The sequence below is a fragment of the Pavona decussata genome, unplaced genomic scaffold, assembly GCF_977016875.1.
Source record: "Pavona decussata unplaced genomic scaffold, jaPavDecu1.1 SCAFFOLD_156, whole genome shotgun sequence".
NCBI lineage: Eukaryota > Metazoa > Cnidaria > Anthozoa > Scleractinia > Agariciidae > Pavona > Pavona decussata.
In genome coordinates this window covers 5607858-5621844 of record NW_028145568.1, presented here as the reverse complement: position 1 = coordinate 5621844, position 13987 = coordinate 5607858, and the positions used below count along the sequence as shown (strand labels likewise).

The following is a 13987-nucleotide window of genomic DNA, read 5'->3' as shown; positions in this document are numbered from 1 at the left end:
AGCTTTGAAAGCAAAAAAATATATCAGTTTAAACAAGAAAACGGCTCAGTTGTAAAGTGAGAGCGACTGTAGCAAAATGAAATATTGTTATGCGACATGACCCGAATTTTTAGCCATAAGTTACTCCAGTAAAGAATACTGAGTCAGAGTTATATGTTGAACATATTAGAAAGGTTAAGAATGACGTTTACGGCAAATGGCAATCGTGAGATATGACCACGTGACCATGTTTTTCCTATATTTGCCACTTGTTATTTTCAGTTTCTCCGTCAAATTTTGTAGTTTTGCGTTAGCATCAAAGGCTAGAATTGGTGTGCACTATTCTCTTCTTTGTACTCTTATTTCAAGGAAACATAACGCTAATCTCACGTTTGCCGTTTGCCGTAAACGCGATTCTTAATCTCTCTAATATATTAACATTTAACCAAAAAAATGTGACGTGGGTAAAAATCCAGACAAGTCTTTTAATTTGAAATATTGTCTCAAATTGGATATGAAGGGTTAACGTTGTCAATTATCATTATCATCATTTATTTACCTTACTAAAAGAAGAAAACATTCAAATTACAAGTCAAGGTAATGGTGAGGAAACCTCAAGAAACCACCAGGCTTATAAGAGAGGCCATGTCGGTTGTCATTAATAAATAGAAAATTTGGTGCTGCGAAAGTGCGGCTTGGTCAATTCATGATTTTACGAAATAAAAGTTCACACAGTGAGTATGGCAATCGATTTTATGTTTATGTATTTGACTTTGAAAGATTGAACAAAGAGAGGCAAATAAATAGATATTTGGCCCATAAAACAGTTACGATTGAGCTGATCCGCTAATTCCGTGAGAATTCAGCCGGGAGGACTCTGGGTGCAGGAGAATTTGGCGACTAATTGGCTTGAAGTGAGACGGTCCAACAAACTTGTCCGCTTTAGTACCTCCTGGTACTCCAGGGACCTCTGCCCCTGATTACCCTGATTATTTTTTGTGTACCGCATTAGACTTTTCAAGCCCGTCTTGTGAATATATTACAATAACATACAAGTTTTAAAAAAAGGTGCAAACATTTGTGAATGTTTGGTTGAGAAAAATTGTAGGAAGGCTGAATTAAAACGGTAAATGGTTATTGGCTAAATTCAGCTGAAAAACGCCATTTCTACATGTATGTTTAGTTAGAAATTCGCTGTTCGCTTAATGAACGTACAGAATTTAAAACTCGCATTATAGCCTCATGTGATTGAAGAGATGAAATATGATTAGGTTCTACTGATTACGTTTATTGAAGTTAAGAATTCCTAATATTAGATACGGATACGGCCGCCACCTGTTGTAATCAAATGCCGATATATTTTAAAACATTTATACAATTTTATACTATATATTCAATAATCTTAGAAACATTGTAAATAGTATCTTTCTCATCTTTTTCAGTATTTTCATTTATCATTTTCATTACTTTTTCCTTTTATTATTATTATTACTATTTTATTTTGTGACTACTTACTGTAAAGTAGCTGGTTAGCTAAGTGTTTAGTCACGTTAATAAACTTACTTACTTTACTTTTACTTACTTAAACAATTAAGATATCCGTTTTTAGTTGGCCAAGAAAAAGGGGTTTTCTTTTTGAATAGATCGTCGCAGTTATGGTTATGCAGAAAGCTTAGCATTGAAAAAGAAACAACTATAAAGCGAACCCACTAACCCCTTCCCCGGAAAACCTGAAATATTTCTACATTTGCTTTGCCGCAACAAAAAGGAAGTCGGTCTCTCATATTTGAGAAAGTTTTCTTCCTCCGGAGGTGTTAAGAGGCGCAGGGGAGGAAGATTTGGTGTTTACTGGAGTGGTTCGTTGCTCTACTGCGCCAGAGGCAAATAGAACACTACTTGTCACCTTTTAAAGGACAGACTTAAAGGGAAAGAGTTAGGGCAAAGAAAATGGCCACAATTTAAAAACCGTAATGCTTGCTTCTCGTTTTGCAGAGAATGAAAACAGTCAAGACCCTAACCTGTTTGAAGGAGACATGGAACTTTCTCCGGAGCAAAGACACCACGCCGAGAATGGAGAGGATGTCGACAGTGATCGGAAGAGGGGTTCAATCAGAAACAACTTGTGGCCTGGTGGTGTCCTAGTCTATCAAATAGATTCTTCAATTAGTAAGTTCTTGGTAAATTCAATCAATTTAAAACTTGATAAGTTTCTGATAATCACATTGCAACTAACTAACTAACTAACTAACTAACCAACCAACCAACCAACCAACCAACCAACCAACCAACCAACCAACCAACCAACCAACCAACCAACCAACCAACCAACCAACCAACCAACCAACCAACCAACCAAATGACGGACTAATTGTAACAAAGGACTGACTGACTCATTATAACAAGGGACTATGGTCTACTTCCTTTAAAATAAAGGCTAACCAAAACAGGAAGTTCTGAATCAATTAATCAATGAATTGATCAATTTATGCATGCATTATTGAGTGACATCGCTACATGTATTCATGGGCGCTTGTGTTTGTAAGAAGTTAGATTATTTCTTGTTAATAACTTGTCTAGTGCGTAATTATCTTCATTCTAGGTAGGAATTCTGGAGCAATGGCCGCCGTTAGAGCTGGAATGAGAGAATGGAGCTCAAAAACATGTATCCGCTTTAGACTGCGAAGAGCCAATGACGCAGCATACGTCCTCTTCAGAGGTCGTCCCCAAGATCGAGGGCGGTAAGAACACTAATCTTGTACTGAGTAATTAGTGATCACACAAGCGCTCTTGATGTAAGGGATTTTTTCCCTGCATTCCATGTTAGTACGTAGTATAATGTCCTTGTATGGGCTTTTTATCCTCATGAAGAAAGGAGGAAGTTACCATCTTCCCAGAAAGCACTGCAATAAATTAAAGCTGGGAAATTTCACACTGTACACATATGGAATAAGAAAAAATAAAAAAATTAAAAAAAAAAAAACCCTCGGCTTTTAAAGATACTAATCCATGTTCACAACGACGGTTCTAAGCTTGCGGAGGTCAAGTTTTATGCCTTTAAAGTAATGAGGTAAGCGTTCCCTTTTCGGCTGGATACTTTGTTGTGGCATTAAAGCATTGCAGTCATGTAACCAACAGATCTAACAGTGTTACATTTGTCGTCACTCACAATCCAACTCTGCGTCGTTGTTGTGAATTAACTCAATGTACGTATAGAAAAAGCAGATACCTAGTAAAATGATTATTTGTTGTTTTGCCTCCTTTTCTCATGCTACTGTTGTAGGTTATTCTTCCATTATCAATATGAGGGCAAGTCAAACATCCACATTTGGAATTGTATTATATACCATGGAAACCAGGTAGCACGGAAATTAGGAAGACGAGGGTAAACGACAACGAGTGTTTCTTTGACGAGTACATGGAGAAGCTCAGAGGAATAGGGGATGGGTTGTTTTTAAAACAAATTTTGGTTGTTTGGCAGAGTTGGATTGTGAGTGACGACAAATGAAACTCTTAAAGATCTGTTCGGGTTACATGGCTACAACCCTTTAATGCCTTATTCCGTCATATTTGCGTAGTATTCATCACTAGTAATTTGATTTTCAAAGAAACCTTGTTCACAAGCGATTTTGTTAAATAGTTTTTAGCTCTGTGGATCTGAAAATTATCTGAAAAACTACGTATGTTTAATTTCAAATTTAAGCTTATGGAGCTGTTTTTTTCTTTCACTGAACCTACTTTAGCCTTTAGAAGTCCTGCAGTTGTACTAATTGCTTTTGCTGTCGTGTCAGCCTTTCAATTAGTCTGGTTTCATTTTAAGGACAGTGCCTACTATTACCGAAGTAATTTTGCGTGGTTCATGACTATGCGGGGGAAGCAGATCTTAGCAAGGCCGAGTAATGGAATTCAAAAAGAAAATTGAAGGTGACCACGCATTTTTTTGAGATAATTAAGCAACAATTATTCTAAAAAGCCATACAATACAGAGCAACGTATGGCGTTTTTTTTCCAAACTAAAGCTTTATTATCTCTAAAAAAAAAAAAAGCATGGTTACCCTCAATTTTCATTTTGGATACCAAGAGCACTTACTGAGAAAATATCCTTGTATTAGCAGGCACCACTCATAGGAAACCCAAGTATCTCAAGATGCGCAGAACGTATGCATAGTAGCATAAGTAGGCACCGTCCTTAAATGCGTGGAATGACTTTAAACGTACGCATTTCTAACAAACGATATCTGGCAGATTAAAGGTGAAGCCCCCAGTAAAGCACACTAAGAGGTAGCATAGAACTAAGATCGTAAAATGATACTCTAAATCTGTCTTATTAGCTGTTCGTCAGCAGTAGGAAGACGTCCTAGAGGACAGGTTATCACCATCGGCCAAGGTTGTTGGACACAGGGGATCGTTACTCATGAAATTGGTAAGAATAAAAGTTACATTTCTTTTAGTATTAAGGCAGTATTCTTCGTCTCCAGTAAGGCATTGGATGCTTTTACTTTATCTTGGCTTTCTTCTCTAATTGAGCAAAAAATAACGTTGGCTTACTTAACTAAAAAGCAAGTGAAATCATCGCGTGTAATAGACCGATTAAGTTGTGAAGATAATCAAAACCCGACCAATGAATCTGCAGCCTGTTACCTGAGTTCAAGTTATCATGATCAGTTAAATCGCGACCGAAATGACTATCTACAAAGGCCCTAAATATATCCACATGTGTCTTGGGTACCATACTAGTTTTTCTTGCATGACAACTTCAGAGGGAGAGTCATGATGTGATACTTGTTTCATGTATTAGTCTATTTGCACTGTCTATTGATGTAGGGTTTAAATATTTTTTTTTAACCTGAACACTGAAAATGGTCACATTGTTTTTGCAGCGCATGCACTTGGCTTTTTCCATGAGCAGTCCCGTCCCGATAGAGATAACTTTGTCACGATATTACTCCAGAACGTACGGCCAGGTAAATATATTTTAATCGAAAAAAAAAAAATTATAATTGACCACCTAGTGTACTAAAAATGTCCTTGAGACTTGAGAAAAGTGGGGCAAACCTTTCTCAGGGTGTTTTCTTTGTTTGTTTGAATATACACTATAAGAGATAATGGGTAGTTCCTTTCAACACATCAGTTAATTTCTATCCCTCGCTTTTCTAGAATAATGTGTAACCAAGTGGAGGTATTGTTGCACTATTTTCACAGAAGGCCCGCAACACTTTAATAGGATGAATGTTTGCTTAGTCAAGTTAGAATACCGTCAGAAGTATCAAGCATCCAATTGTTTTGGTCAAACAATCATTCTCTTGCCAGAGACTGGCCCGTCACACAGCCATTTTTTCCGGAAAAGCATAACAATAGATTTATGATAACCTTTAGTTTCAGTGTCATAAAAGAAATAGGAGTTAAAGCACTAATAGCAACACTAAATAAAAACAGTTAATAATAATAATAATAATAATAATAATAATAATAATAATAATAATAATAATAATAATAATAATAATAATAATAATAATAAATAACGTCTCAAGATACGTGCTAGACTGAAACCAACCTAAACCGAACAGGAAACATTGTGGGCGCTTTCCAGTCGGTCAAACGTTCCGGTTTGAGTTTTCGAAAAATTAACGGGCTGTTTACATGGTGGGAGGAAGATCCTTGCACTAGGAAGATCCTAGGAGGCGAATCATCCTAGCGCCATATGTTTTGCGTATTCAGTTTACATGCAAAAAGTTGTACTTGGCCCTAGTACTAGGATCTTCTAGAGATAGGATATTCCTAGCTGAGAGATAGGAAGATCCTAGCTCCATGTAAACTACCTTCGCTCGGAACATCCTAGTACTAGGAACAAAAAAGAACAAAACGGCGGCAGCCAAGCGTTCAGCATCTAAAGGCCGACAATTTTTCTTCTTTTCCTTCTTCTCTTGGTAACCACTCCGACCGAAATTTCTGCATGTAAACCAACTGAAAAGTTGTTTCACCTTCTAGGATCTTCATAGTGCTAGGATCTTCCTAGCTAGCTCCCTCCATGTAAACAGCCCCGAAGGTGCCGAATGGAACGGTATTTCCAGTTAACTGTAACCGGCTGCAATCCGTTGCATTCACGAGTTTTCTATGTAAAGCGAAATAAAATTCAGTGAATTTACGTCTAGCAATGGCCAAATGGAACGGAATTTTCAGGTTGTTCTGATTTCTGAAATATTAGGACAACTTCGTGAGGAATACCTGACATTTCATTCCGGAAATTTTTGCTCCAATCGATTCCTCATCATGATTTTCAGGAACTTTTGGTCCAATGAAAACTGCCCTACAACTGTCAACTTTCAACTGATTGGAAAGCTAGCCTTCACACTGCCTCATTTAGCAAGTGTCAATGTTCGACATCATTTCTTGTTTATGAATCAGTACCCTCGATAAATGACCCGAGAACATGAAAAAATACGTGGAGAAGATTACTACCCTTTTATAGTTTGTTTAAATGCCTAATGAATCTCGGATTATTATCCACTTAACCTGAGACACGAAAGTAGCACAAGACAACCACTTATATTGAGTATAATATATGAGTATAATGATAACCAAATAAAATATCTTTTAGGATTAGAACATAATTTCCGGAAGTACCCTAGATCGCTTGTTGATTCTCTTGGAACTCCATACGATTACGACAGTGTGATGCATTATGGGCCCACAGCATTCAGCAAGAATCGACAGCCCACAATAGTTCCTAAGCGGCGAGGGGTAAGTTACCTTAGGAATAAGTGCTTCAACTTCAACTTTATAAGGTGTTTGAATAAATTTACATGTACAATTTCTTGGCGCCGCAGGTAGCAAAGCTAATCTAGGTGGGCCAGGATGACAAAAAGAAAGAATGACTTTTACTGCTAAGTAGGAAGGCAAACTGACTGGCTATAATATCAAAGATACAAGAGTAAGGGAAGGTTTTTGGGAGGACTAAAATAATGAAGAATAATAAAGGCAACACAGGAGAATAAAAAAAAAACAAGGAAAGCATGAAATAGGGTAGGAAGGAAAGGAATGACAAAACGGGAATATACAACTGTGTCAGTTGTGATTTGACTTTTGTTACTAGAGATTCAAAATCGTCATACAGGCCTTCAGATTCTAGGATGTTAAATAGTACAATTAGGTATAGGTAGCCTTTTGACGCCGTAAAAGACATTTTTTTCCGCGAATCAGCGGCTTACTTTTTTGAGGTTGCGGGTTGATGCTTGGCTATAGATGATGAAAGTTAAATGTGAAAACACATTGATGCTCCACCAAATAATTTAGATTTCCTTCTTTCTCAAGGTGAGGATTGGTCAGCGACGGGGTTTGAGTCGGATAGATGCCCAGCAGGCGAATCTTCTGTACAGGTGTCGTCGAGGAGGTATGTAATACAAATGCCTTTATCACCACATGTTGATAATTGTCCAAATTCGTCAAATTGCAGTCAAATTTTGTGCATTGAAATCCAAAAGATGCGGCTTACACTAGCGACACAAACAAATTAAGACGGCAAGTACAGAGTCCTTTCAATAACCGAGAAGTGAAGTTCCACTTTGTTGAAGCTCATTAATTTTATTTTTATCAGTAAATTTGGCTGCTTCAGCAGAATTGCGTGGCAGGGACGCTGACGCAAACATGACAATCTGAACGGCAATGAACCTAAAAAACTAAATCAAAAATAACAGCAACAAAAACAACAAGAAAAAGGTTTAATGAACAAAATAATGGCTCTGCACTTGCGCCAAAATGTTAGTACAACGTAAAATGGTCAAATTAAAAATCCCAAGGGAAACATAGGCACACGACGGAAACTTGAATGCTGTCGCTACTAATTGTGTTCTAGGTTTATTCTGCCGCATTGTACAAGTTCAACGGCTTTAAATAATCGCAAAGTAAATCAGATAATGTGAAAATATATTTCCAAATTGGCGTTTTTGTTGTCGTTGCCGCTGGAGTTGCGTCATGTTGCCGTACTCACTGAGGACCACGTACCCTTCTCTTTTCAAAAAGTGAGTGGGATCCTTTCCCCCCCCCCCCCCCCTCCCTTATTAATTTATACGAGGAACTGTACGAGACAAGGAAGGCGGCTTACATCAACGTTCAAATTAAAGAAACGATCATCTTAACTGATACAAGGTGATGAATACAGGGACAATGATTGCCAGTTATTTCTGAAAGATCTTGGTGTTTGGGTCGGCTGGGATTCGAACCTATTTATTTGTTTTATTTATTTCTTTCTTTCTTTATTTATTTATTTATTCATTTATTTGTTTATTTATTAATGTTATTTGCCACACATAAAGAAAACAAAAAATGACAATAACAGACACTTAGGTAATACAAATTAAGTTACAATGAACAAAAAAATATATATATATACATAATATTAATAATAATAATAATGATAAAGTGACGGGGTAAACCAAAAAGAAACTATAAAGCTTATCCGTGATTCGGCCTTCCCAATTAAGCTAAGTTACCTAGATATCATACTTATAGTAGTTACATTATGGCGGAAAGTCGTCAATAAAACAAAAGCTAGAAAACATGTTACTCATACTTTAGTCTGACCTACCGCTTTGCAGTACGGTGCTCTTTCCACAAAACGTGTCGAGTCCTGTGTTTCCATTTGCGTTTCAAATAGTTTGTGTGGACCCCTGTACACGTGCTTGTCTTTGCATTGCCGTTAAAAAGGAGCCTTATTTATGACATTTATTAAGCTTGTACGCCATATAAGGGGCCTTAGAACTTCCAAACCTGTTGTTTACGACGATTAATTTTCTTCAGTCATAAAAAGACTAACGAAGAGCGTCCAGACAAGTTTAATAATTAAACGGGCGAAAAATCGTTTATTGAGTGGTAGCTCCTTGAGTTCGTTGGATAATTTTGTGGTGTATTGTTGTGATAATATTCGCCAGCTTCATGAAAATATGATGTAATGTCCTGTTTTTAGGCTCAACCTTAGCTCTGTTCGAAAAAAAGCCTTTTTTACTGCGGTTAACCAATCCTATTTTATGCAAATGAGGTATTTTACTTTTCTTAACTGAAAGGAAGCCATTTTAGTAGCAAAGTAAGATTTCCGAGTGTCTTTTTCACGGTTTCGTACACAATGCGTAGTTCACAATCTCATACAAGATTTAGTTTATCTAGTTAAATTTATCTAGTTCAATTGTAATAATATTTTATAATATTATAAATATAATATTCGTTTTTTTCTTTTTCAGTAGTAAGCCCTCGTCCCAATCCAGGTGAGAATCGGTCGTATTCATACCAAATAACTTAGTTTCACCTTGAACATAGTTTATTCCTGAAGAATTTGAATTTTTTATTATTGTAAGGCGCTCTGGTTAATAGGAAAATAGCGGTAGATTATTATTATTATTATTATTATTATTAATATTATTGTTATTGTTGTTGTTGCAAGGGTCGAGTGACACTGTGAAATTTTATTTTTTTCTGAAACTGTAGGTTAATTGGTGAAACTGATTTCGCGCAGTTTGATCAATTAATTTGTGAAACTCATCTGTCTCCCGTACATGCGATTGTCCTAATTGCATCATCACTGGAATTGAGTTCAAATGTACATTTTTAACCCTATGGGGGGGGGGGGGGGATGTGGAACGTTGACCCTAAATAACGTTTATAATACTTCCGTAAAAGTCCATAAGACTTGACAAATTTCACAGGAATAGCTTTATACACCCGGAGTTAAGCTGTAGTAGAACATTCAAGTCTGCTTTTTAATTCCAGTTATTGGATGACGAACAAAGAATGTTCATTATCAGATTATCAGCACCAAGCTAATGAGCATTTTACACTGGTCAAAGACCGTTTTTTCTAAGTAGTAGATCTGTGTTGCGTGTTGGATAATTTGTGGAAATTTTATTGTATGATGCCGGTAATCTATTCTATAATTGTATGAAAAAAATGTAAAAAGAAAAAAATCTTCTAAAGCCATTTTCATTCTAAATCTAAGCAAATATGAAATTTTCCGTCTCTAAACCGAAAGCAAGCCATTTTAGTAGCAAAGTAAGAATTTTCGATTATCTTTTTCACAGTTTTGTCTACAATGCATAGTGCATAATCTCACAATATTGTGTTTACATAGATAATTCAGTTATAATCTTGAGTACAGTATTTCATAACGCTGTAAATAATGTTTTGTTGTTCAGCAAGAACAACTCGTCCTACCCCAGGTAATACCAGTGCATATTCAAATCTGAAGTATCACGCTCTTAGACTGTCAAAGTTTCTTTTGATGAGACTGTTTAATGGTGAAAACTGCTTTCATCCAATTTGGTCAATCACTTTGAAGGACCGTGAAGGGAACTGATCGAACCCAACTGCTTTTCTGTGACTTTTCATCAAAGATTTTTAAACGCATCGCCTCTTGAATTGCCCATGCGCCCACGAATTTTATTTCGAGTCATAAGCCTGTATATGCTTCTTGTGAAACTTTTCTTTAGTTTCCAAATTTGTTTAAAAGACGTCGTTGCTTACTCTGCTAGTTTCTTCATGATCAGGTCCACGGTATTCCACGGTAGTTCCAAAAATTAATATTTGAAATATTTTTTTTTACACGTAAACCAACGTTGACCCCAACTTTGATCAAACTATACATGTACACACAATTGAACACATCATAGCGTAACTACAATGTAACTTTGATCACATTAGGTTTCTCTGAAATAAATTTTGACAGTGTGAAGGAGCCTTTGCTATATGTATTCTTACTGACATTCTTACTGTTAATTTTAATACTTACGTTAGTGTATTCTTATTGTAACTTTTAATATTGGTGTTATTCCTGTTAGTGTTAGTAGCAGTGTTCATTGTCTTTAATTCTCGCTCATGATGTCGGCGAACAATCCAAGTACCTGTGAACCGGCTGTGCGATTTTTTTTAAGTGATTGATAATGCTTACAGATTAACGCTTTTGGGAAATCAAATTCGTAAAAGATATAAGTGAAATGAGAAGGAAAAGGACTAAACTTGATGAAGTTTTCAAAAGTTAGCTAGTAGACTTGTTTTCTTGTGAACAAAGCATGTAAATTTACACTTCCTTTGATCTTATAATTAATATATTTTTTTCAGGCTCTTGTCGCGACAGGTCTCGCTTCTGCAGGTCTTACCGAAGATTTTGCAGATGGAGCAGAAGAGTCCGATTTTACTGTCCGAAGACCTGCAGAAGGTGCTAAGTACTGGCAACGATGGATCTAACAGTTAATCTAGATAACAAGCTAGAGTAGATAAATTCCCCTAACCGTAAAGCGCAGGTTCATTTATCAGATTTAATTTCGCATTGACATTTGACATGATAAATTTGTCACTTTTCAATAAGACTTGTAATATTAACATAAATAAAAATGGTTGTTAGGTCATTTATAATGTTTGTTGTTATTGGTTTTATTTAAACGCCGAGATGTTCGTGAGACAATTTACATCCATTTCGAATCGTGCAAATTTTGAACACTTTATCTGCTAATGCGTTCACGCAAGCAACTTAAGAGGTAGTCTTTGTTAAAACGTTCTGGCCGTTCGGACTTGAGAAATCGATTTAGCTCATTTCTTGTTTGTTGAGAGACTTTTTTGTACTTATCACAAATTTACAATCCGGCTTGATCGAATCCTTAGAGTATTGCAAGTTTCAAGGGATTTTTGCTTCATCCCTGAGAATCATCGTGAGGGCTTACGTCGAGGCTCACATTTAGCACAACTTAGTTAAAGATCAATTTAACAAGAACGTACAAGCTGTATACCAAACAAATACCGCAGGACCTCAGAACCGAGCAGTGACAAAAAAGCGACAATGTTAAAGTAAAACATTTTTTTTAATTCATTACAACAGGGAGGTTGTTTGAAGCGTGCTTTATTATCTCGAAATATGAATAAAAATCGATCAGCCCAAGGTATACTTTAGGTGACAATAGTGGTCGTCTGTCGTCTGAAATCACATAGTGATGTTTTGTTGCGAAAATGGGATTTCGAAACGTTATTAACCTGTTTTATTTCGATTGCTTAGCAGCCGTTTGCCGTGATAGTCAAGTTCATCGTGATCCATGATTTTGTTTGTCTTTCGTTTCTTATTTTGCAGGGACAGTCACAATACACTTGACCTATATTAGTCACAGGTCTTGTCTGTAGAGCCTTCGATATTTTGCTTACCTTCAAAAGCTTTAGCTAATATATTATAAAAACAAGCAGGAAGCACAATGATCAGACAAAACAATTCCTGCGTTCCATAGATAAAAAACAAATTTAAAAAATAGTACACCCCAGATTGTAAATTGCCCAGAAAATCCCACGTAGTAAGGACAGCAAATTATATAAAAAAGTACTTTGGATGTTTACTAAAAATCTTAAACAATAATAAATGAATGAGAATAATAATGCAAGTTTATGTCTACAAACGTCGTCGTTCACTCCGCGTGAAACGTGCCGGAATTTCCATTTTAACTGTTCGTGAAATGTTGACATGACCATTTTACTTTAATTTCCCCCCATGAAATGCGATACCCGACCTGATTAAAAAAAAAATCACTGAAATATTTTCTGGTGAAAAAGCTGTTTTTTTAAATGGTAGAACTGATTTCGGATATAAGGCTTTATAAAATGTCAGTGAAACAGTTTTTTTTTTAAATTATTATCTCTTCCGTGACCTATGCGTTGATACTACGGAGTTCCTGCGGAAAAACCCTCTTTGGCGAGCTTGACAGGATCGACGTACGTGTCGCCAAAAATAATTTATGATTAAGACTTGTACACACCCAGAGATAAGGTCCTAGCTCATGCAAACTGGTTGTCGATGTATGATTTGAACAAGCTGATGTTGCTACTTTTGGCTCATATATATATATATTTTTTTATAAGAAACTGCTCCTGTCTCTATCCAAAAATATTTATAGAAGTGTACTTGCCAATACAATCTACGAATGAAACTAAACTTTGAGGTACCGCTTTTGAAAACGAACTTCCATCGCAAATATACTTATTGCAAATCGATAAGTTTTTGGAGCTCTCTGGATACGCAAACAAGGGAGCTATCTGGTACAGACTGTTTTAAAAATAAACTAAAGAGTATTCTTCTGTGAATACTTTAGACTTCTGATTAAATGTAAATATGTCTAAGTTGATCGTTTTAGGTTCAATGTAACCAGTTTAAGTTTTTAAGTATTGAAATGAGTCGAAATTTGTTATTTTATCATTAGCCCTGCTGTAATTTTCATCGTGTATAAATATTACCTGCTGTGTACTACTGCTACTACTTCTACTACTACTTACTACTACTACTACTACTACTACTACTACTACTACTACTACTACTACTACTACTACTACTACTACTACTACTACTACTACTACTACTACTACTTAACAATTAGATTATGAGCTCGAGATTTCTATCGCGTGATAGCTGGTGAGGGCGCAGCCCGAATCAGCTTTCATGCATAGAAATCGAGAGCGAATAATCTAATTGTTTTAGTATAAATCTACTAGTTGTTCAAAACTAAACAAGTAAATTAATTATATCCTCATAGCAGACACTTCGAAAACGCGACGAAGCGGCCGCCATTTTGTTGAAAACCGCTACTCACTATCTATCACAGAATAGATAGCGAGTAGCGTAGCCAATCAGAGAACGGCATTCGTGGTAGAACACTAGTAGATTTATACTAATAATAATTAGAAGAAGAAGGTTGTTTGAAGCTTGTTTTATTATCTCGAAATAAAATCAACCTATGCCTAAAACAATAAATGGTTGTGGTATTTAAAGTATTATAGCATGGATATCTCAATATTATTGCCGGACTCTGTTCCTTTAAAGTGCGTCTGGAGGTAACTAACAGCATAGTTTAGGTCGTTACAACCTAAGTTACCCAAGACGACGAAAAAAAACAACAACAAAACAAAAACATACGCACTTATCGTTTTCCTACGAAGCCTAAGCAAAATTCCTTTTAAATGTAACGTTCACGTAGCTGTACTTATTAAAACTTAGGGC

The 13987-nt window shown here is 36.2% G+C and overlaps 1 protein-coding gene across 4 annotated transcripts in view; it reads left to right on the top strand.

The window, feature by feature from the left end:
- The window catches only part of LOC146465511 (zinc metalloproteinase nas-15-like), a 41089-nt gene extending 29722 nt beyond the window's left edge, over positions 1-11367 (top strand). For 2 of the 4 annotated variants that reach the window (XM_085128430.1, XM_085128429.1), the window contains exons 2-9: positions 1972-2145; positions 2579-2717; positions 4308-4399; positions 4857-4940; positions 6575-6717; positions 7288-7366; positions 9210-9233; positions 11080-11367. In XM_085128430.1, coding sequence (XP_084984556.1) covers positions 1972-2145; positions 2579-2717; positions 4308-4399; positions 4857-4940; positions 6575-6717; positions 7288-7366; positions 9210-9233; positions 11080-11183 — 839 coding nt within the window. In that variant the 3' untranslated portion in view covers positions 11184-11367. The remainder of the gene's footprint in view (positions 1-1971; positions 2146-2578; positions 2718-4307; positions 4400-4856; positions 4941-6574; positions 6718-7287; positions 7367-9209; positions 9234-11079) is intronic. The other 2 variants (XM_085128431.1, XM_085128427.1) reach the window with 2 other exon arrangements.
- Positions 11368-13987: the final 2620 nt, after the last annotated feature.